Below are 25407 nucleotides of genomic sequence, written 5' to 3' on the forward strand. Positions count from 1 at the left end.
AAAACAATCAGGGGCTAGTGGTTTAAAGGTCCTGGTGGTGGTGGTATATTAGGAGTAGCCATAAATACACTGTTATAGTCAGATTAACAATATTATAATAAAAGAATCCCACATTTTAAAGTGCAATCAATGTTAAATTTCTTCTTCTCAGTTTGTATTGTGTTTCAGTTTATACACAAAAATGCATCTTATTATCTGCCTTGGTTTTCAGACAAAAAAGGAATATAGTCAATTAGCAGAAAATTAAGAGGACAACTTCATATTTCTGCATAATCCCCACACCCAAAATTAAAGGGACAAACACAGTCATTTTTCATTATGATCAGATTTATTGCTTGAGAACCAGAGTACTCATTTCTAAAGGCCTTCAAAGTTACCATGAGTTGAATCTCTATTCGTGTTAAATAGAATTACCGGGTGGTTATATTGCAACATGGCACATTGACATTGCAGAGCTGCAGAAACCCTATGAACAACAGTACTTAATACAAACCCAGACTGTATTGTCATGAAAACAAATTCTGCAAGCGGACATCAAATCATTTTCAATGGTAGTGATTTATACCAAAATCAAGCATCAATCTAATGCCATCACACAGTCCATGAACTCTGTAGTGTTCTAAATTAAATCAATAAAACATACATTTGTGTTTCATCAACAGACTCTCTAATCACCTTTTAATGTTGTACTTAGTGGTGGGAGAAAAATGTTCATAACAAGGTTATGTTGCAGGTTGTACATAGCTACTAACTAAGAAAATTTACAGTCCTTTTCGCTAACACTTTGTGTAATACAGTCTGTGTTGGGTGCAGATGCTCTCTGAAACAGACTTCTAATTTTCTTCTCCCATGTTGTTATTGTTTTAATATACAATACTTGGCACCATAAAACAGTAACAAAAGACAGACAAAAACAGTTTACAAAATTCTTGAAAGGTACACCCAAACCTAACTAGAGACTTCACATTCAGACCTTAATAGTACTTAGAAAGAAGGTATTATAGGAGTAACAAAGTGAAACTGCTAATATATGTGCTATATAGTATACTATATATCTGTATTGGTGATGGCACGGCTATATATTATTTGTTTTATAAATGTTGATTGTTGATGTACACTTAACTAAAACTGCTAGACTCCAACACTAATTGCTGATATGGCACTCTCAAGCAGTCATAATGGAAAGTATATTTAGCATACGTTTTGGTAAGGTTTATAAATTATTTATATATCTGTGTATATATACACACACATACATATATATATATATAGACACACACATATGTATGTATAGAAAGCAGCTGCTGTGTGATTCAAAACCATGTTACATGGCAGAATAGTAAATAACATGAGAAAAAAATCTAGAAAATATGAAAAACAAAACAAAATTCTAAAACTAAAACAAACCATAAGCCTTGGTCAATGAAGAAAATACCATTTAAAACCATCAAAATCTCTATCTATATAATCCAATGTACAAAACCCCCAAATGGTACAGATATATAATGTTAGGCATGACACCTTTAAAAGTTTAAAATGTGCTGAAGTAGCTTTTCCACATTGACAAACACTTATTAAAAGTTGAAAATTGTGAAATCTAAAATACAGAACATCACTGCTGTCTATTAGAGTTTTGGCAACAGAACCGTGACGTATAATATATATATATATATATATAAAAATAATTCCACATTTCTACTTGATGTCACATGAACATACAAGACAGTGAGGTATGTGAGGCTTTTCCCGAACAGAGTCCAGATGCTGAAGCATAGTGTACGATCAGCAGTCTAAAAATGTGGCACTCAAGACTTGATTTATCAATACAGCTGTTAGGATTATGCATTTCAATATACTGCTTATTCTTTCCTCCTCCATGCTACAGAGTGGTTTCACGAAAGATCTTCTCATTTCGAGGGCATCTTTTTCCTGTTGCAGAATTGGCATTTTTTTAAAAGAAAAATAAACACAAAGGGGAAATGATGTAGAAAATATAAACAAAGGGGAAAAAAATGATATTTACCACCACATCACTGCACGACACAACACTTGTGCACATTTGCAATAGGTTTACCTGCCCCAGCAGCTATTCGAAAGGACAGGAACACAGGCTGCAGCAAGTTAGGGAGAAATAGGGGTTATACACTTGAAAGGTAGAAAGAGATCAAACACTTTGTAACGATTATTTCAAACAGAGTAAGAATCAATCTATAACCATTGACAAACTGATGCAATAATCTAGACTTCCTTCATTACTGTAATCTTACAATTCTCAAGAGATTCAGGAAGACAGCTACTTATTGGGCTGATCCTGTGCTCCCAATGAAATCTATGGGAATCTTGCCATTGATCTCAATAGAAGCAGGATTGAGCCCCCTACATAGCACCTTATTTCATTTGTCATATTAACTCTGTTGAAAGAGGATGCTTGTTAAATAAATCAGTCATAAAAGAAATCAAAATGATTGTATCCAATCTGGCTATTACTCTATTCCTGAAGGACACTGCACTTTAAATTTTATCATACAAGTTAGTATATCTGTAAAATCCCTTCTTCCTTTGAAAAACATTTTACTACCTCCACAAAAATGATGACGGTAAAAATAAATAAATAAATACTTATTATATTTGTAAATTTGTATTTATTTAAGTATCCCATTACCATTCCTAAAATCATAATTCAAGAGCCACTGCAGTATAGTTTTCAGATTTCTAACTGAAATTTTTACACGGGTAGTCAGTCTTAAAATATCAGAGATGTTTTTAGGGGTTTACAGGATTTTCAAAGAAACCAGGTGCTTATTGATCAAATATTTCTAACTGCGGTTCCAGTCTGTGGTATATTCAGAGGAGAATTAGCTAACTATATGGGTTACTTAAAAATTATGTTTTTATCATCTTTGATCTTTTTAAACTGGCATATCACTAAATATTCTTTTTCTTACCTGTCGCTTATATATGGTACTGTTAGCATTTTATTGTTCTAATAGTCAACTAGACACCAAATTAATTAAAATTATATTCAGGAACAATCTAGATAACTAAGTGAAACTGAAGTTTTCCATGGGCACTTTATTTAGGTAAGATTATAAATACAGATATATTTGCTCATACTGATTTATATTATGTTTTATGCTGCATTCTGGAACATTATCCTGTTCTTTACTGAAACTCGTGCTTGTCTCTAATATAGCATTTCTACTGATTTCAGCTCAATTTAACCCCAAACTGGTACACAATTTTCCAAAACATCTAGTTTAAAATAAAAAAGGAGAAAAATAATTGACTTCAATATAAAAGGAGTAGAAATTAATACACGCATTTTATGTTCCTAATAAAACACAGTATAATACAATACTGTAACACTGAGTTAAATTACCTTGTGATCCCCCATGCAGACATTTGGCCCAATATGGTCATAAATCACTATCTTCTCATCATTTTCTGACTAATTAAAAAAAAAAGACTAATCAGTTCAGTTATTCTTCAGATTTCAGAGAAAACTAAGTAAGGAAAGGTTACATGAATGGAAGTTCAGTAAGAACATGCAACAAGATTTCTTAGTGACAGCATATTCAACTTGGTCCTCAGAGCAAAGATTACATAGGCTCAAATGTAGAAATGTTACATTAAATATCCATTGCAAAGCTTTGTGCAATTTCCACATAAAATACTTACAAATCACTACCACTCCCTTCTAGGGCTTTAACAACTTTTAGCAACTAATATTTAAGAGGTGGAAACTAAGGACTCAGTTATAGCTACATTCAAATCTTGTGTCAGTGAAATGCAGCAAGCGGTTTCACCACAGTCCTCTTTTTTAGGAACAGCTCAGAAATCTTTTTACTGAATTACACAGGACGTGAATGTCGCTCTCGGAATAACATGGAATTCACATTGTCTCATTAAAAAACATCCTATGTCCCCATATAGTAATATTTTAAATGTACAAGCAGAAACATGAACACATCCTTTATCCTTATTATTTATTAGTTGAATTACCTGAGCACCCAAGAGCCCTAGCCATGGTCCCCATTGTGTTATTGCATCAACTATGTAAAGTTAAACAAGTAGAAACAGCTGTTGAATATTTTCTACAACACAGTTAAAATATTTAGCTATGAAAGAAGAAAGCAAAAGTATCCTATTTCTATTAGATACTTTCCTTTAATAAAAAGAGCATTCAAAATATCTTAAGAAAATCAGCCTCAATTGAAGGAGAGCATTTCTCTAGCTAGTCCTGTGAACTGCTCTCATTCGACTCTATGTTGAACTTTCTTCTTATACACTTGTTCTCTTTGCAGCTATGATTTAATGAATAATAGAATGTACTCATCTTTCTGCCATTTACACTGAATGTGTGATTTTGACAGCCTATTTTATCGAGCACAACCCTTTAGGAATAAACACACAGAGAGGCTTACAATTTCTTATTATACTAAACAATTCCTGAAAGCTAATTAAATCTGGAGTCTGCACACTGGCAAGTCTCTAATACAACCATATATGTGCTTTAAAATAGTTTACAATACTCATTTATTTTGTATGAAACAGTCAAGATTTTCTCATCTGTAATCAGTCAAGTTTGACTGGGCAAGAACTTTATATAAACAGCAGCATTTAGGACTATAAAGTTAAAACTGAATTATCTTTAATGCAGTAAGGAAGCTTAAGGTCAGATTTACTTTATAGCACGGTTGTCTGCCAAAAAATATAAAAACATAACCTTCTGCATTGTATGCATGAGCACTTTCCAATATTTCAAGATCATAATGCCACCACTATCGGAAGTGGGGATACATTCATCAAAAGCGACTTGATAATTTACAAAGGCAGCATAAAATTGTGGATTTTCAACTGCATAATCTTTAGACAGATAAACAAATTACAGCAGCGCACAAGCAGAAACAATATACACTTGGCTGAGCATTCATTACTGCATGCTATCAGGCATCAACGCAACTCCCCTAGCAGTGGGCAACCTTTGGTGTTTTAGGGCTCAGGAAGCATAAAATAACATGATGGTGAGGTAACCGACCATAGCATGATAGATGATGTTGCACGAAAGCTGTTTACAGCCCCATGTCTGTACAATCTGTAACGCCTAGTGTGTGGAGCTGAACATACTGTGTTGTGTGCTAATTTGCACACACTACTCCTTTTTCTACAAAAAAGTGCCGATTTACTATCATTTGTTCTTTGAAATAAGAGGTAAGTCGGCCAGAGCTGAAAGTCAATTCTTCAGCTACCTACAACAAAGCACCTAACATGTTAAAAAAACAACAACAATGCATAATAATTTCTCAACTAGTTATACCGAAGAAATTCTTTGTCTCTAATTTTAAAAGATAAACAGCTATTTAAAGTATAAGAATGTATCAGACTTGCAATTAAGTATCGTCTAATAGTGTGTTTTTGGTTTCCTCACTGATCCTTTTTTAAAGCTTCAAATATTTCTAACAGTGCACAGTGTAAACATTTATAAAGAAATAAGATCTGAAGTCTGTGGGAAGGCAAATACAGTTTTCTTGACTGTATGCAGTAATTAGAAATGACTTAGACCTACTACATCATCTTGCTTTTTCCTCCACCGATTCAGTACTCTTCCCTATTATGTATTGCTTTGCTCAGGTTTTGTGGGCCAAAATTTCCAAGTGGCCCACAGCTGTATAAGAGCCTTATTCTCTGATGGTGTAAACTAGAACACCTAAACTGAAGTTAATGCAGCTGTGCAATTTACATCAGCAGAAAATGTGGCTCTAATTTCCCCCTGTAATTTTTGTATGCACAAATCTTTGTCCATATCCAAAATAGCATGCCCAAATTTTGCAAATGCAAAATTGCAGACACAAGATTAAAAAGGATTTTGAAAATTGAGCCCTTAATGCTCCAAGTGAACTTCTGCCACTTCCCTGTGGAGATTATTTCAGGCCAGTTGACCTCATTGTTACAAATTTTCTCTGGTGTTCAGCCTTGATTTTCCTATGTTTAAGTTTGTCTCATTGCATTTGGTTAGACTCCCTAATATAATCTTAAACAATTCCTCTCTTTGCTGGTGTTTACACTCTTCAAACATTTATACACAGTTATATCTCCTCTGATTCGTAGCTAATTTTTAAAATCTTCCCTCATTGGTCACTCTGTCCTTTGTTATGGAGAATTCCATGGGTGTCTAGAAGTATATGCAATATTGTATTTACTGTCTTACCAGTGTCATATAGAGATGCAAAATTATCATCTCTTTGGTATATGATTCTACATATGAAGCCCAAATTTCCATTGACTTTTTATGCTGCAGTATTGCATAGAAAGCTTATATCCAGTTCATTCTCCGTTCCTGACCCTTTTTGGCAACTTTGTTTTCCCGGTATTGCTTTCCTACTGAATACTAGGGTTCCACAGTATTCAGATGTTATATACATTTTAATTATTGTGCATAATAAATAGCATAATATTGCCTTTATCTTGAGCTCGTTGATGGCATTAACCACCAATTAAAAGATTAAATTAATCCAAATGCATAGGGCCCTTTTCACTAGTTCAGCCTTGTGGCTGTATAGGAAGGCCTTGGACAGAGCAGCCACATGGGGGCTACTGCAGTGCTTCTGCACATGAAGGAGGTCCCTATCTTGGTCCCAAAAAGGCCATCATGGATGGAGATCTGGAACCTCTGTGGATCCATTGGCTGGCAACATTTATACAGGAGATGCAGAAGGTCTTAAAATGCTAGTCCAGACCCATGACTGGATTAGTCACAGAGGGGCTGTACCATAGCCACAGCCTGTCCCCAAGTTAAGGAAGTGAATTCCATTCACCAGACCTCAAGAATTTCCCTGAACAAACCAAGTTGCTCAGATTTTATGCAATGAGGGGTGAATTTCACCCCTGAATGAGGGTTTGGTGAAACGTTTAAGGTGCTAATGCCAACACTTCTTAGAGGTTAACATGAGAAGAAGTGCTTTAGAGAGACAGAAACTTGAGTAGCTATGGAAAAAATACTCTCAAGTTTCAGTGAGTTATCTTTTGATTGTAATTATGTAACTTACTGCAAAGCAAACATTATCATGAGATACACAACACTGATGAGAGAGGGAAAGAGAGAAGGTTATAAATATAAAGAAATCAAGTTTGAAATGTACCAATACGACACACACAAACACACACAGAGCCAGTAGTGTGAGGATTTATTTTCCAATCCTACCTATTGTAATTAATGTTAAAAAACCACGTCAGTATGCAGAAAAACGAAGACAAACACAGAGCGTTGGATCTTAAATAAGCTTGTCAAGTCAAGACGTTTTTGGAGAAGGTGGGCAAGACTTGTGGGTGTGATAAAGCTGCTGTGACTGCACAGCCATCACAATCTGTCAATAAAGCCCTCTGGAGTAACCCCAAGATCACCAGCTCACTATAGCGTGGTAGAAAGTCACAGCACAGACATTAGCTCAGTGGTGGGCAACCTGCGGCCTGTCAGGGTAATCCGCTGGTGGGCCGCGAGACAGTTTGTTTACATTGACCGTCCACAGGTATGGCCGCCCGCAGCTCCCAGTAGCTGTGGTTTGCCGTTCCTGGCCAATGGGCACTGCGGGAAGTGGCGGCCAGCATGTCCCTGCGGCCTGCGCTGCTTCCCGCAGTTCCCATTGGCCGGGAATGGTGAACCACGGCCACTGGGAACTGCGGGTGGCCGTGCCTGTGGACGGTCAACATAAACAAACTGTCTCGCAGCCCGCCAGCAGATTACCCTTGTGGGCCGCGTGCAACAGTTTGCCCACCACTGCTCTAGCATGTCCCTCACACCCACTTCTGGCATAGCAGGAAAATGGGGCATGGTAAGAGCAAAGAGGCCTGGATGGGATGCCCCTAAGATCTCCTTATGTGTTTTTGGTTCTCTGGGCCCATTTGCAACTTGTGTAAATTGTGATAGCATTCAGGTTGCTGTAACCTGGCATGAGGGACCAGGCCTACACACATGATAAGGGGAATACAAAGGTCCCCTTTCTACCCTGTTGTGAAGTGTGTAGTTTGGTCTGATCCCAGGATCTGGCTGAGTATCTGTACAGCAAAAAAAGGGGCCAGGGAGGAGGAAGGGAGGGGAGGGAATCTGGGAAATTCTTGAGCAACACTGTTGCTATGGCATTGGCAAAATTAGACTTATCACTATGCACTGAAACCAAGGGACTCTAAGTCTCAGAGGGGATTTGTGAAACTTAACTGTACAATGTTTGTAAAACACTAAGATCATCAGATGAAAAACTTTGCATAAGGGAAAAATGTGATCATTGCTTTGGTGTTGCTGTCTTCAGCTATCCTGGGGTTTACTCTGGACAGTTAAGAATTCAGGGAGAGGCAAGAAATAGAAAAACAAAAACAAACACTATGTTGAAGAGAAACGAAGAAATAACTAGAAAATAATGTGATCACACGGGTGTACTTACTTTTAGAATCAGTTCCTTGGCTGAATGTGACATCAGAATTCTATCACACCAAGCTGGACATCTAGTATTCATGTACTGCTTTCCCTGGCTACAATCTTCACTGTATGGATAACTGGAAAAGAATCAGTGCAACATCTGTCAGCAACCACCCTGACTTATTAAACTTTCTGTAAGGCAGCTTTCATCGCCACTGGCTCAATCCACACCATCTTGATTTTTTTTAAACCTGCAAAAGTCAGTTCTTTCAAAATGTACCTGTTTAACACATATGTCCCTCCCATTCCGAAATTTAGGGCCCAATCCTGCAAGGTGCTGAGCACTTCCTTTAAAGTGCTCAATGTCCTCATCCCCTTGGATTTCAATGAGAGAGAAGGGTGCTTACCACCTCACAGGAGCTGGTCCTTAATGAATAAAAATCAATGACTTGGCATACTTTACCTTTATTTCTCTCCTCATCCTCATAAACTCACTTTAGTCTAAAAAGTTATGTGTTCATTTAAAAACTTTTCTTCATCTCCCTTTAAATCTCAAAGCACCATACTCTCACCTGACTTTTTTTTTTTTTTGGAGAGAAAATAAGCGCTTATTTTTAGAGATCCATCTGTTCAATTTTGTCATATACTTAGATCGTAGGCTCTTTGGGGCAAGGACTGGCTGTTTGTTCTGTGTTTGTATAGCACCTAGCACAATGGGGTCTATGACCGGGGTTCCTAGGCTCTACAATAATAAATAAAAAGAACAACAACAATGGAGAAGGACTAAAGCAAGAACAAAGTCTTTGAACACAGTGGACCATTGCATGATTCTGGGGTATAAATTAATATGGGGAAGTACTCAGGAAACTGATGTTCTTCTCACTAAATTTCCTTTGAATCACTTCCTCAAGGGGGAACTATTTCAGGAATTACACAGGAGACAGTGTCAGAGGCTTTAAAACCCCACAGCGGCCTAGGCTTCACTGAAATACAAAGATCCAAGTGGTAGGTAAGCTCTGGCTGCTCTGCTGGGCTCCCTGATGGCTCAAGGGGAAGGATGGCTGTGGGCTCTCTCTTAAAGAATGGGCAGCTGGTGATACAGGGGGAGATAATGACCGAAGGGCAAATGAAAACAAGGGGAAATAAAACTAAAATGCTTTATAAAATGCCATAACTCAATCTGAAGTCACAGTAATAGCACACACACATATTTTGTCTCTTTGGTAAAGGTGTTTGGAATAAAGCAGATATGATGGAATGTATATGTGGGTGTATTTTTCTTTGAATTCAATATAGATGCTGATCTAATGAAGCTTACTGGCATTACTATATTGTCTAAGCATATTTGCAAGCAATGAGCAAGGGAGCCGCTGCGCTTTAACATCACAAGACACCCATTAGTTCCTTGTTATATAATTTTCATCCCCTCTCTTTAGCCAAATTTTATCTACCCATCTGGCAACCCTACCATCACTATCTACAGCCAAGCACAATCAAGGTTCAGCCCTAATGAAAAAAACCCAGGGAAACTGCAAAAGAAGAGTTATCAGCTGTAACCTCTACTATGAAGCCAACCAAACAATACCACAGAATGGATAGAATGGCATCATGTTGCTTAATATTCCTTCTGCTGCTCCTGAGTGATGTTACTGGGAACAGTCCGACAATAAATAAATAGTTGAATAGCAACCAAGAAAATTACACCTTCTGAAAAAAACTGGATTCTGAAAAGAATGGCTCTTCTTTATTTCTCCTGATTATTTTAAGTTTTATTCCTCTTTGTGCAATTACAGTAGTAGCAAATATTAATGGGACAATGCTTAGGCCAAATCCAGACAGACATGTTTGGGTACAATAAGTACCTGGACACATGAGCTAAACTGCAGATTTTCAGGGGTCAGTCAGGCCACGTTTCCTTCTTAACTTTGTTCATTCTTTGACTTGAGAGGCATTCATTTGCATAGTTGGTATTTAAATTTTGACACAGCACTGAGGACTACCATTTTCTGCTACATGCTACAGTATCCCTTACTAAATCCAAGTTTATTCTGTTGCCACAATGGTTTTAAGTAGTTCTCACACATAAGAATGATGGAATCAGGTCTTGGGTTTTGGATGCAAATCAATCCGGACAAGACTGGAGTTAAACTGGGAGGTTCAAGGAACCAATGTGAAGACACTGAAGAGGTGGTATCAGTTCTCTAATGCGGGGAAACTGTCCAACCAAACCAGGGGGCTTTGCTGGATCTTCAACTACTTCTGGATGTCCCTGTAGTAGCAGTTGATGAGAATGAAAGATGTCTCGAAGGATGCATCTTTGTCTGTCGGATACAGACCTCACCACAGTAGTCCTTTTGAGAAGGGGACACTGCAATATGCTCTCTGTAGACCACTCCACAGACTATGATGGTTTATTTGTTTAAGGACATTTTCTAGCAGGACACTCCATCACGTGTGGGTTCTGTGATAGCTTCGGCTTAATTTCTAAATGCAGCTGAAGTAACCTATAATGATTTAAATAGGTTGGACTCTGATTACCTCAGAGACCACATCCATGTGAGGCCACTGAGTCAAAATCATCTCAGGCACTTCAGATAACAGCCCCTGGTTTAGCTGTCAGGGGGATGAAACCAGTTCCTTTTCAGTGAGGGATCACTGACAATGGGATCCACTTAATACTTGGATTCTCCATAACTTTGAATTTGCTGACCTTCAAGGTCATGCTGTAAGGCTCAGTTGTTCTCCCAGACTTTTCCTAAAGAGGAGAGTAAGTGAGCGAGTGGGGAGTTTTTTGAGGAATCCAGAGGGTTCTGGGAGGACTGAATTTGTTGGACATTGTTCCTAAATTATTGATGCATTTTTAGAAATAAGTGCTAGATAGGTGAACTCATAAGTCTTTGAATAAGAGGACTGGATAGGTGCATTTAAAAACTAATAAATATAAATCAGGAGGTTTGCCTTTTATTCTGCTTATTGCTGAATTCATAAAGGAATTACTGAGGCTTTCAAGATAAGGTTTTTAAAATAAGATTTCTGGGATTGTAACAAAAAAGGCTTTCATGCTTGAATAGAAAGTTATTTACCACCCTACTTGGTGTGATATTATAAAACTGAGATGCATAACTTTCTACCAAATGGGTTTAGAAGCTATACTGCCATTAAAAAGATTAGCCATGGCAAACAGCCAAGTAAAGTGTACTGAATGTATTGGAACAAACCAGTGATCTCAGTACCTTTTCCACCTCATCAAACCTAACAAGACTCATTTTCAAAACATATTATGAGAATTCAATTTGCTGCTTCACTGCCATACAGAAGTACAGCTTATTTCTGAGTGTCCGTGAGATGTTTTGATGATGTAATATGGTTGGTAGCTGAAGCTCTTTGCAATTTAAGAATTGACTTTTTCTGGTAACCCATGAATACATCTCTTGCTTTAGTTGCACAAGAACCCAACATAAGAAACACTACTTTTTATTAGAGAAGTTATATGAATCAATCACATTTCATATAGCCCACCCTTTTACAGTATAAACTCTAAGGTTCTTAAAGCGTGATGCTCTGTACCTGAAAAGATCCCCTAAACTTAAGTATTACAGCATTTAATTCAAGAGTCTATATTCTGTAAATTGGTATTTACAAATCTCCTTTATTGATCTCATCAATTTCACATTATGAGGACTCCTGGTGATTCTCCAGGCTCTTTAATGATGATGACTCTATAAAGAAGTTACTGTAGTTTAGAAGTAGCTTTGACAAACAAAATCAGATTTCTTATATCATAGCTTGGAACTATATTGCTGAGATTCACGTTGAAAGAAGTGCTGTAGTTAGTTATCCAATCATGAATAGAGCAATTTAACCCAAATCAGTCTGGGACAAATCCTCCTCTATCCGTTTGGTGTGGAGCGGGAAAGGAACCCCTAACTCCATTCTAAAGCTGTAGTAGCACCCAGCACGGCTACACCCCCAGTGCATTGGGATTCACCTACCTTGTCACTGTACATTTGACAGATCATGCCATCCTCATTCCCCATACAATACTGATATATGTGAAAAATTGATAAGGGAGTGCACCACAAAGAAGGAAGGGCAAAAATCTGGCCCCTTCCTTCATGGTTGAGGAAGGGGACAGATGTAATGGAACTGATGTGGTTCCTCTACACAGGCCAATGCAGGGCTCTTAGGCACCTCCATCCCCGCAGGGCCCTAGAGCCTGGGCTCCAGCCCAAGCCCAGAAATCTACTTAGCCATGAAACAGACCCACAGCCCAAGCCCCACGAGCTCGAGACAGCTGGCATGGGCCAGCCACATTTTATTTTATTTTTTTTTGCTGTGTAGATATACCCACACAGGTATGTCTATCCTGCAACATAAAGCCCATGCTTGATCCCAGGCTCAAGCCTAACCCCCCTCTTTGTGTCTACACTGCAACTGTGCTAACCCAGGGCTCAAGCCCAGGGTTCCAGGACACTGTAGGGTCTGAGCTTGAGTTAAGCTGGAATCCAGGATCTGAGCGTTATTGCATTGCAGTGTAGATGCAGCCCTATTTGATTTGCGTCCTGGGAATCAGTCAGAATTCTCTCATAATTCCATGGGACAACTTCCTTAGTCCTCTCTATCCCAATAATCTGCAATCCACTCCACTGAAAATGGAAGCCACCCACGCTTCGTGAACGGCAGCAGCTCAGGTCAGCTTTAACTCATTCTCTTCTGAGCACTGATCTTCAAGCACACTATCAGAGTCCCTTCTGGGTTGGCAATGGAGAGCGAACCAATCAAGCCTTTTGCAAAATGAGCTGCTTCCTGGTAACGTGTAGGGCAGGCAGTAAAGTTTTCTCCCAGTGCACCATGATCCCAGGGCTAGAGCAGCCACATTTTGGGGGTGGGGTTGCTAGGGACTCTGGTATATGGTTACTTTGACTTTTTGACTTGGGTCTGTGCTGGATTCCAGCTTAACTCAAGCTCAGACCCTACAGTGTCCTGGAACCCTGGGCTTGAGTTCCCACCACGCTCAACACTGGAATGAGTTACCTAGGGAGGTGATGGAATTTCCTTCCTTAGAAGTTTTTAAGGTCAGGCTTGACAAAGCGCTGGCTGGGATGATTTAGTTGGGGATTGGTCCTGCTTTGAGCAGGGGGTTGGACTAGATGACCTCCTGAGGTCCCTTCCAACTCTGATCTTCTATGATTCTATGATCAGGATGTCTTATTTTTCCAGTGCTGGTATTTTCTGCTGCTTTTTCTCCTTATTGTAGACTTTTTGTTTTAATTTTCACTATTTAATCGGACTTACTTAGAAGTGGGCTTTGTGTATAAAAGTACTAAGAAGCTATTGAGTTTAATTAATGTAATATTACAATGCCAAAAGGTTTTCAAATTTTCCCGAACACCTGGAAGAATTGTTCTCACTACATTTGATAAGTTTGAAAGTTGCTGTTGTGTAGGTAGATATACACAAATGCACTTCTGTTATTTGTACTTGTGTTACTATTAGCAGGAACAAGAACAACATAGCAATAATATTGGGAACCTTAAAAAAACTAAACAGTTTGTCCACCAATATTATTTCACTAATGATACTGTAATTACAGTTACAATTATTTTAAACACAATTATTGTCAGAGAAGCCAAATACCTTTACAAAATACCTACTGTAGTACTATAGACTTCTGTGATCTTAAACCAGCCCGCCAACTGTTAACTCAAAATACAAAAGAACAATACAAATGAATTAAACCTTCCCTTAAAAGGCATTCCCCATAAGGTATGGAAAGGATGAACCATTTTGCTTTTTATGACATTGGGGCAGGTGAATTTTTCTTTCAATCAGAAAACAATTCATTCTATTTTGAGAGTTCATATTTGTTAGTTCTTTTAAAACCATCTGACACATGGTCAGTGTAGTTCTGGATTCCAGCCCTTTTTGCAGCTAGAAAATATAGTGAATTGACTTTGTGGGTAATACTGTAATATATTTTACATTGCTTTAAAATTGTATCTTCTATGGTTAGAACATTATAACAGTGTTTTACAAAGTGGGACAACACCCTGTTGATGACAGAAAATAAAAATAAGATAAGTTGCAATTTTTTCCCTAGCACAATAAAGGTCATTTTGAAAGATCGAGCACAAAATATCTGATTTTACAACACTGTTGTTCAGACTATGTGTACATTATGGAAGTTCAATCAGGTTTTAGACACACACTCCTTCTTAAAAACAAACTTCCATCACAACATTTCTAAGAGAGTTGAAAACTGCTCCCATTTGGAGGCTGTTTACTTGATTTCATTAATTATTTTATTGTTGGTCTATGACTTTTGTGCCACTGAATTTTATTGTTTATACTTTATATTAAAGATGATACTGAGCTGCAAAGCTCCAACCTAGATGTGAACTTTTCCAGAGTTTGAGGGTAACCAGATCCAGGGTTTTGATGTGGCGCATTACAGAGCTAGTGATGTGTGAATTTGGACCTGAGTCCAAACATTCTCTGCTCAAGCTCACCGCTACTTTATGTATTTTTATTTACCAGTAATGCTGATAGGTACCTTCACAGAAAACTTTTTCCCTCCCTGTTTAATAATAGCAGAATAATACATGGTCAAACTACCAGAGTTTTAATCAAAATCAAGATTTTGAAAGAAAATGGCAAGTGCTTTACACCTAAACTATGCACTATACTTTAAAAAATGTCCAACGTGCTACTACACTAAAGCCATAAGTAACAACATTAGTAGGCCACTGGGCCAAACCTGGGGTGATTTGTGAGCTAAGATGCTGAGGGAGTAGGGTAAAGGGATTTTATTGTTTTCCATTGACAAGGTCCCAGCTGTGCACTAATGGAGCTGGTATATGTGTGACCTCATCACAAAGGCTCAGTTCACTAGCCCAAGTATAGCTTCCAAAAATCAGCATTGTCATAGCCAGACTCAATTTTTTATGGACGAACATATTATTTTTCCCAAATTCATTTAAATTAATGAAATTGCCATTTATATATGTTTCCCTACATTCAAAAGAGAAATCCATGTTCTTTAGGCTTAGTCAGCTCAATCTTTTCTAACAAATGGCCCTAAGTAATTGGACTTCATGTGCTCATCTTCTGCATCAGGTAGTTAAAGCTAAGCTATAGGACACCCTGCTGTTTGAATTAAATTAGCTGCTTCACATTTACCAAAACACTAATAGATCTTCATGATGCTCTGTGAGCTAACTGGCCATGATATGTATCTCATTTACGCCCAATCGGAGGGTAAACACAGGCCTGCAAACATAGTGGTTAAAGTACAATGTGTTAAACAGCTGCTACTTGCAAATGCTACACTAACACCATGGTGATCAAACTAACAATCAGAGTCAAAGGTCACAATAAAAAGGGGGTCAACCAGGCAATCCAGTAGCAAAGGGTAAGAAGGGTAAACAGGACTTGAGCCATAACTCCACGTAGTACACAAAGCAGGAAGGTTAATGACACAATGTAATTTTTCTGAGTCTTTTTATGGAGTTATGTTGGGCATACTGTTCTGTGGATGAACAAACTCTTTTGTGTAACTATTATGCTGCAGCCTTGCAAGTGTGGTGTTAACTGAGAGTTTTTACACTTTAGTTGGTTTGTCAGCATGAATGCAATGGAATGTTTCCACAGGAGTGTTGCTGTGTGTGTGTGTGTGTGTTTGGGGGGTGGGGGTGGAGGGTTGGGTGGAGATACCAACAGATTCTTTCCCAATATGCAATAACTGGCTACTTTTTTACTCTGGAATATTTCCAGTAGAGACAATCTTTTCTTATTGATTATACAACATAGCCATGCTAACCCATGGATTGCCTTGGCAGCAATGTCAAACTGAACCAGTTTTCCTGTCATTAATGCCTTATTGGCTCCCCTTTGTAGGGTGTTTAGCCAGTTTAAGACTGAAAGCCTGACACACTGCTAACAGGTTTCAGAGGAACAGCCGTGTTAGTCTGTATTCGCAAAAAGAAAAGGAGTACTTGTGGCACCTTAGAGACTAACCAATTTATTTGAGCATGAGCTTTCGTGAGCCACAGCTCAGCTGTGGCTCACGAAAGCTCATGCTCAAATAAATTGGTTAGTCTCTAAGGTGCCACAAGTACTCCTTTTCTTTTTACACTGCTAACAGCAACTCACATGCTGCATTTTGCTGTTCAATAAAGAGTCCTGGGGCCGTCCAGCTAACACAAGTGGATTATTCAGCAATACCAATGCTACATCAAGTAGCCAATGAATGACATGCCCTATTGCTTTAATAACCAGAACGTTGTACCCAACTAAGTGTATGTAACACTGCTACTATTACAACTGGATAAACTGAACTATGAATAATTCATCCAGTGTTGGCTTGTTTCAGTAAAAGATTCTGAAATTTTTACGCATGGTTCTGATAGAGCAAAATGATTTTTCTGGGAATGTGCCTGACTAAGTAAGTTATAAAGCAAGCTATATTTTTACGTACACTAAAACAGAAAACAACTCTTATTGCAAAGAGGAGACAATGGATAGGAAAGCATTCAACTAACAGGACTCTTAAAAAGCAACACTTCCAAAACTCAGATTAATTTATTAATAGCAAAAAGGAAGCAACTAGAGACTGTTCACACTAGAGGTTACAACCTTGTTTGAAACCATTTTTGAACAGTCAAGGTGGTGGCTTGATTTACATCCTCATCTCCCATGGTTACAGGCTATATAACTATGTTCAGAACTGTCCTTAAACCTTCTCTATGTCACTTTCCTATCCCCTCCCTCCCCCTCTTTGTTCCTAATTTTAAATGTTGCCACACCTCTTTAAAGTAGATTGCAGAAGGAATGTCTTTCTACGTAGTGTGGTTCTTTCCATGCAGTGTGGTTTTAAACAGTTCCTCACCTACTCCAAAAGAGCCTCTTTCCACTTTGGAAATGAATGGAGCATTGGCATCAGCTACCTTGGTTTGATTTTTGGTCTGAGAAGGGGTATATGGGCTAAGAATACCCTTTCGTAATAGATCATAATTGTTTCTAGGCTGAGATCAGGGCCTTCCTTTTCTCATTCCAGCTGAGGGAGCTGTTTCTTTGTTCCACCCTCAGGCAGGTCTACAAGGTTCCAGAATGTTTTGTGGGAATTGACTGATCAAGCACTGAGTTACTCTATTGATGGTTTAAGGTCATTCATTAATATTTACAAGGAGTTTTATGATGCTTGGATGAAGGTGCATTAGAAGTGCAAATATTATTTATTGTTATTGTTATTATTTGGTGGAAACTGCACAAAGCCATCCAATCTTGGATAAAACCAGTGAGCTGCAAAGACACCTGATAAACTCCAATATCATTTTTGACCTTGCTCTGACATTCATTAAATCCTCATTTCAGGGGCGAATAGGATCGAAGTTCACCAATGAGGTGATGTGCTCAGAGCCAAGAGATGGGTGAGTTGCCATATTAATTGACTCCTTTGGATGCTACGAGAGTAATAGTTACTGGTTCCTTGGCAGTAGGTTGATTTTTATGATCTGGGGCCCTATGGGAAAATTTGGTGAGGACTCTGGGAAGCAAAAGCAGCCTATCAAGTAATAAACCTTCTAACCTTATGCAGGAGGGCAGCATTTGGGAAGTACAATGGCACTGACAGGGTTTCAATGCAAAAGGCAAAGTTGGCATTTGTTGGACTGCCTCTGGACGAAGGAAAGAACAATTGAATGTATTTAAAAATGACCTTGCCTCATATGGCACTGAGCTGATTCACCCTGCTGTAGTATGAGTTAAAACAGAAAACATAATATGTCATTGTGTGAAAGCCATGAGAATAAGGCCAAACATATTAGGGAAAAAGTTAATGGGACAATATATAAGGGTAGAAAATAAGTAAGACTAATCAGGTTTCTGGAAGAACATCTGACTAGAGCTAAAGAGAATTCCAAAGGCAAAACATTCTTCTACAAATAAATGGGATTCAACCTGTCATTCTTGGTTACAGGTGTCAAAGCCAAGATATTGTCAATGCAGAGAATCTGCTTGAGGAAAAAAACATCACATAGAGGATATCTGAGCTACAAACATATGTCCAACTAGTAAATTACATGACAGCCTAATGCAACGACAAACAAGAATAGGTCACTTTAAGAGAATGATTAATACATGAGATTACTGTGCATGCAGACTTATCTGAAAGCAAACCTTGTAGGTGGGTGTGAACCCCTGGTAAAGTCAGCTCCTATCTCTGCCATACTACATCTACAAGAATAATTATAATAATTAATGGAGAGAGGTGATAAAGTTAACAATTGCCCACCTGTATCTTGGCTAACCACAACCTCCTTATTTCTTTTTCACACCTACCACTTTTTCCCAATGATTACGGACTGCCAAAGACCCTTTTCCAGCCTCATATTGAGCTGCTTGTTTGCTTATGGCCAGGCTGCCTAGGCAGTGACTGACAGAGCTTGCAGAATTTAAAATTCTGAATTGTATTTAGTCTCTGGTGGTTAGTGTTGCTACTGGCTACATTAGATTACAAAGTGTAATGAGATAAAAACATGAATATTCCCTATTTAAAGGAAATGGATCAAAACTTGAGAATATAGGGATGAGTGAAGGATTCTTGAAAAATACACATTTAGAAAATCTCTACTCAATCTAGTTAGGGAAGTGAGATTGTAAAGGGCCTAATGATTGTCATGAAATCTGTGGTTTCCCAGGAGGCTGTGATTCTCTCTCTCCCCCTTCCCTTTTTTGTTGTGTGTGTGTGTGGACTCTGCAGGGATCAAGGAAGGGCTGCTGCTGAAGGCAGAATAGATGCTCCTCCCCTTCTCACCAACAGGGAAGGATAAATACCAGGGACAGGAGTGGAAAGGGGTAAACTGAAATTGCCGAAATCCGTTTGGGGAAGAGAGAAAGTGTCATTGCCTACTACGTAAGGATTATATAGGAAATTAGGCTCAGATTCAGCAATGCACTTCAGCACATGTTTAACTTTAAGCATATCAAGATAAGTACATATCAGGTGTACTGCTGAACAAGGATGAGATTATTCAGGGATGAGATTATTCACATGCTTAAAGTTAAGCATATGCTTAAATGCACCACGGACTTGATCTGAGTTTATTTTCCTGCATGACTGTCTAATGACCATGTAGGCCTTCGCCCTTAACTGGATGAACACAAGGGATAATATGAAGACTTCTTATAACAGTAAGCAGGCATGTGATCTCAAATGAAATTATGGCTTTACACTGGAGAAGAGGATTAGTTACTTTTTTCAGTTCACAAGTAAGACTCTAGCCATTCTATTTTCAGAAGTGATAAGTGAAAAGTTCAAAAGTTATTTTGGAAGCTTTCCCATATGCAGAACTGACTGGAGAAAGTGGACGCTAATGGCCACTAGCCCAGTGTATTGCAAGACCTTTCAGAATTTGGTCACCCAACTGCATATTAATTATAATGAAATAGTGTTGCCCTAATAACTGTTGACAAGACAGCTACAAATTACATTTGACTCCATGTATAATTACTGTGTTATAAACGAATACAATTATGTTGTACATCCGTCACAATAAATGTATAATTTAAAAAGCATTAATGTGTTTATGTGAGAGCCAAAAATTTCAGTTTACATAGTGCCCACTTTTAAATATTAAAGAAAAGTGAGTTACTGATTTAAAACGAAACAAACAAAAATCCATAGTTCAAATTGTGGACTAAATATCTGTAATGTTTAATGAAAAAAAAACCATAGTCATATCTGCTTTAAAGTACTAAAATGTGTATGAAACAGATTAACATATTTTTCTGCAATCGTGTTATAAGCCAAACACCATTTTAAAGAAAAATAAACATTTACATTCTCAGTTGAGACCTCTAAAGCCAAGTTTCAGCCCACAGCAAATTTGTATAGCTCATTAAAGGGGACGGATAGATCAGTGGTTTGAGCATTGGCCTGCTAAACCCAGGGTTGTGAGTTCAATCCTTGAGGGGGCCATGGAGGGATCTGGGGCAAAAATTGGGGATTGGTCCTGCTTTGAGCAGGGGGTTGGACTAGATGACCTCCTGAGGTCCCTTCCAACCCTGATATTCTATGATTATGAACCCTTGAAAAATGTAATTTTTCTTTAAATATATCTGAATTTCCTGGGGTTTTCTGGCTTAAACCAGACCTCTAAGATTACTTTAATTTAGTGTGGGCATGTTTTTATGCAGTTATTTATCCCAATGGATTGTTAGCTTAACCAATTTCCCACAGAGGCTTTAAACAAAGTTACTCCCTCACTCTCCTCATAGACTTGTAGAGTATATAAGATGTATGTTAAGGTGTGTGTGTGTGTATGTATGGGCACCAGCCTATTCTCAGTTTCCCACTAAACACCAAATGGTGAAAAGACAGCTGCATATCAATGCCCTTCTCTCTTCCATAGGTGTCTAGACTTGGCAAATACAGTATTGCAGGGAAGGAGCCATCAGGTATTTCTATTTCTCTAAGGATTTAACTGCACTTTTATTTAGAGATCAAAAAGGAAATGATCAGTTTCAAAATGATTTTTAAATTATCATAAGATGTACTCTTGTCAGAATAAGGAATGTTTTCAATGTTATCAGGATTAGAAACCACTTATTTCTGGTACTTATTAGAGAATCCAACTTTTACTCTTAACAACCATTAATACGATGAATAGAAAGATGATGACAAAAGTTTTAAATGCAAGTAGCTTTTCAAAAGCTAATATTAAAAGGCGGGATACAATAAGAACTGGACATCTAAATACAAACTGGTTTTCCTTCTGTGACCTGTGAATAGTGACTCATGACACAGTATTTTCTTTCTCACAAGCATTAAAAGCTCACACCTTATTAAATGTAGTTCACAATCAATTGAAAAGAGAAGCTAGCAGACTACAAAAGAGTGAACTGTTCATGATTCTTGCAGAGTATAATGAAATCAACAGCTACAAATATGGGGGTGGGTGGGTAAAAAGGGTATAAATATTGCAACCCATATTAGTACTGTTGAGAGGGCAGGAACTTCTGGATACAGCACTACGTTGTTAGGGGTCTGTACAGGGTGCCAGAATCAAGATGTCACAATTCATATTGGTATAATATCCATAAAAATCTCAAAACAGAAGAAATCTGGACATTTTTGTAAATTAAACAATTTATATGTCAAAAAATGCCCAACCGCTTTGAAGAATAAATTAACTCTTCCTTGTCTAAAACAGAATGTTTAGAAGCTTTTCACATTCAAAATGGTGTATTTTATCAAAAAGTACACAAAAGTATGCTTTTTTGTTTTTATTTGCATTTATTCATCTGTTACTTTAAAATTTTCCTAAATCCTAGAAAGCAGAAAAAGCAACACTTGTCTACTATTTCTATATGGTGGCTAGATGTTGCAAAATAAGTCTTTCACTGATATTTATGAATACGTTGGAAGATTTTATGAATTACTAAGAAAATACAACTCTTCCTTCTCCTCTTTTTCCCTCCCTCTGAGAACCAAAACACATCATTATCTTCTCATTTTGTGTCCCAACACGTTTACTGTCTCCTGTACCTAAACAAGTCAACCTGACTCTTCTTGTCAGACTGCTAGCACTTCATCACTGCAGTGTCATGCCTCTCTGGCTCCAGGACCACCACTAACATGGGAAAGCCAAATTCATCACAAGGGTGTGCAGTGTTCATACTTGTCATGCCTGACCTGACTGATGACTTTTTGAGCGTAAGTGATATGAATTTACAGCGGTATTGCATTCTTTAAAATTAAACACAAGACATGAGACTGTAACTTTCTTCAGTCGCCATAAGTATATTCTTAGCTGCTAAGCCTCTAACACTGTGATTTTCTTCCTCCCTTGCCCTTGGGAGCCAAGATTTCTGAGAAGCTATGACAAAAATATCAAACTATATCTATACAGTAATTACTTGAAATGCACTATTATAAGATGCTATAACTTTACAAAGGGAATATGAAAGTTTCAAATCAAGAGCTGCTTATATGCAGATTCATCCAAAACGTGCAGCATGGATTTGTGGGCTTTCATAGTAACCATTTCCTTAAATAAATACAACCCTCAGAAGGTCTAAAAATATATGCCCAGACAATCATGCTTTCTTTACTCTCTTTGAAATTAAAAAAGTAGCGCCACAGAGAAGTTCAGAAGGAAACAAGCTGATGTCACCATCTCATATTTTACTAAGACACAAAAATATATGTAGAAAATGTGCCCACTAAAGATGCATACATTAAGATTATTACAACCAGAAGCAAGACTTATTTAAACTTTCTAAACAAGCAGGGGACTCTAAAGAACTAGATCTGATGTCTAACTACAAGTGCGTAAACTATACTCTTGAAAACACCAAAACTATTAAATGCTATTCTAGCAAAATAACATAATTCACATAATTTTTGCAGGTATAGAGTCCAATTCACAATTAAATAGGAAAACATTATTGGTCTACTGAGAACTATAACAAATGCTATTATTAATGAAAAACAATTCTGGTCACCCTCCTTATAAGAAAGATTGGTTAATGAAACTTCACTAGAGAAATATCCTTGAACGTGACATTGCTGTAGTACAAGGGGGTGTGTGGGCATTGTTGAGATTTATGTATACAGGGAACACTACACATTTCCATTGCTTAAGATTCACAATGGAAGTACTGGCAAAAAGGTAACTGTAACTCAGGACTTGCTTCTTAGAAGAGATATTTTTCTCTGTCTCACATGCATGTGTCCATCGCCAGAATATCTAGGTGTCATCGGAGAGATGAAATGGGTCAGCTGATGAGCAATAGCAGACAATTTTCTCAAGTCCTCCCATCTTGATTAGGGCTGTATTAACTTGGGCGCTATGGGAGACTGAATCTTTCTGGAAGGAAGATCTTGCTGGACAAACTGAAGCTGCCTTACTGGCGGGGAGGTGTGTCTTACACTGCACTCCAAAAATGAGGAGGGCACCATAATCTTCAGTGGCAGGGAATTCTACAGCTGGAGGATCCTATACAAAAAAAAAACATCTCCTAACAACTGTGTGCTTTGTCCTGGACTCCATTAGCTTTAGTGATACTATGAACTAAAGAATTCCAGAAACTGTATGCTAAAAGGGGCAGCAGTAGTGGTGGTCAGGTCCTAGATTACTGCAGACTTTGTAGATTAGGAATAAGATCTTGAATTGGATTCAGTGTTGGATGCGAAACAAATATACCACATGCAACAATTGCATAGTATGTTTCCCCCGTCAGGATTCATGCTGCTGTGTGTAGCATTGTAGTGTTATACTGGTTTAGATATGCAGCTGTGCACTTAATTTGAATAAATGTATGTGCAAATCAAGTAATTGCATAAGCAAATGCCAAACAAAAAAAGGGAGAAAATTATAGTGGTCCTAATTACTCTTTTAATTTTTTGAGAGATGCTAAATGCAATATTAAATTTATTCACGAGCATACAATGGCCATATTCTACCATGAATCTTAGGCTAAAGCTTTCATTGACTTCAATAGGACATGCACATTTGAGGTTATTTGCAAACCTGAACCATAATTAAAAACATAACACAGCACTCTCAATAGAATAAGTTTATATCCCTTACAAAAATGAAAGGGTAGAGTAAGGTTGCATCAATAAGATAAATTTATCATCTTTGCTTTGACAACTGGTGGAACAGCTAGAATTAAAATGCTAATCACGAAAAAGTTTTATTTGTAAATATTGTATGAAAAGATTAAGTACTATATCATTTAGTTAGTATTGTGTTTGAATGCCAAAGTATAACAATGTTTCAGGCAATTAAAGCTGACACACACACAAAAAATAAAAAAAGACTATATGGGCAAAGTGCCATGAGATAAAAAAGATGAAATACAAAGAATGCTAAAAATGTATCACTGGAATTTTGTTCTAACAAGGTTTTACTCCAATTGATAATTCCAAAGCTTTTATATTTCAGCATTTGTTATTGAAAGTTAATATATATGTGCTGACCAATTTTTCTGAAATTCTTGCTTAATGCTATTTTTACAATTTCTTACAACTTCTTTTTAAATTCAAATGCTCATTTATTAAGCACATAAGCCTGAAACAAAAGTGTCTTTAGATCTTTCTCTCTCCATCTTCCCAGTGAAGAAAGCCTTTGTTTCTTGCATTTGTAGAACAAACAGATGTACCATACACTTTCCAGCTATGCACAGCAAGAAGCTTAAAGTAGTACTTTCTGAATTTACAGGGTTGGTTCCACTCTCCGTAGGTTAACTAAAAACATTAAAATTCAGTCCCACTGGCAGATATGACACAACTATCATTGTTTATGAAATCACGACATTTGCCATGAAGATTTAAAAGTGGGCAATTCATGTGAAACATAAAGAAGGACTACTATTTTAGAAGAAGAGAAACAACATAGGGAAATAACTACAAGAAAAGTAAAGTATACCATTTAGTTGGGCCTTTTTGCTTGATGCTGAGTGAGTGTAAAGGTCCTACTTGAAAAGAAGGTTTGATTGATGAAAACTGGCTTCTTGCTTATCAAAACCTCGATGTATAGCACCTACCACATGTTGGACACTACTGCAATACAAATAATTAATAATACTAACAAACATAGTCCCACAGAAATCAACATGTTTACTTCCATGAGTAAAGCTAGCATGATATGGCCTCTGGTAGCTCTACTAATATTGGATCCACATTTTGCAGTCCTTATTCAGTCCTCACTCAGGCAAAATTTCCACTGATTTCCATGGCTGCACAAACAGTGCAGGATTGAGCTCTTATTTATTGTTCAAAATTTATTTGGGATTGTGTTGTCATATAATCCAGAATAAAAAATAAAAAGACAGATGAAAGAAACATTCCTCATAATGAAAAGCTCTGTGCTGCTTGGGGCAGGGTACATGTGTGATTTCTTCTCTACTTTAGGCTGTGCAGTTTTGGTCTTTTCACTTTTAATTATATTCTTAGCGTTCTGGCTACAAAGAGAAAAATGCGTTTAGGAAGT

The 25407-nt window shown here is 37.6% G+C and overlaps 1 protein-coding gene across 3 annotated transcripts in view; it reads right to left on the bottom strand.

The window, feature by feature from the left end:
* Positions 1–309: 309 nt before the first annotated feature.
* Positions 310–25407, bottom strand: part of INPP5A (inositol polyphosphate-5-phosphatase A) — a 427857-nt gene continuing 402759 nt past the window's right edge. For 2 of the 3 annotated variants that reach the window (XM_048857376.2, XM_048857378.2), the window contains exons 13-16: positions 8436–8547; positions 3380–3448; positions 2075–2111; positions 310–1929 (exon numbers count right to left, since the gene is read on the bottom strand). In XM_048857376.2, coding sequence (XP_048713333.1) covers positions 1880–1929; positions 2075–2111; positions 3380–3448; positions 8436–8547 — 268 coding nt within the window. In that variant the 3' untranslated portion in view covers positions 310–1879. Of the gene's footprint in view, positions 1930–2023; positions 2112–3379; positions 3449–8435; positions 8548–25407 lie in introns of all 3 variants that reach the window. The other variant, XM_048857377.2, reaches the window with a different exon arrangement.

This window comes from Caretta caretta, chromosome 7 (assembly GCF_965140235.1).
Source record: "Caretta caretta isolate rCarCar2 chromosome 7, rCarCar1.hap1, whole genome shotgun sequence".
In the NCBI taxonomy this organism is placed as follows: domain Eukaryota; kingdom Metazoa; phylum Chordata; order Testudines; family Cheloniidae; genus Caretta; species Caretta caretta.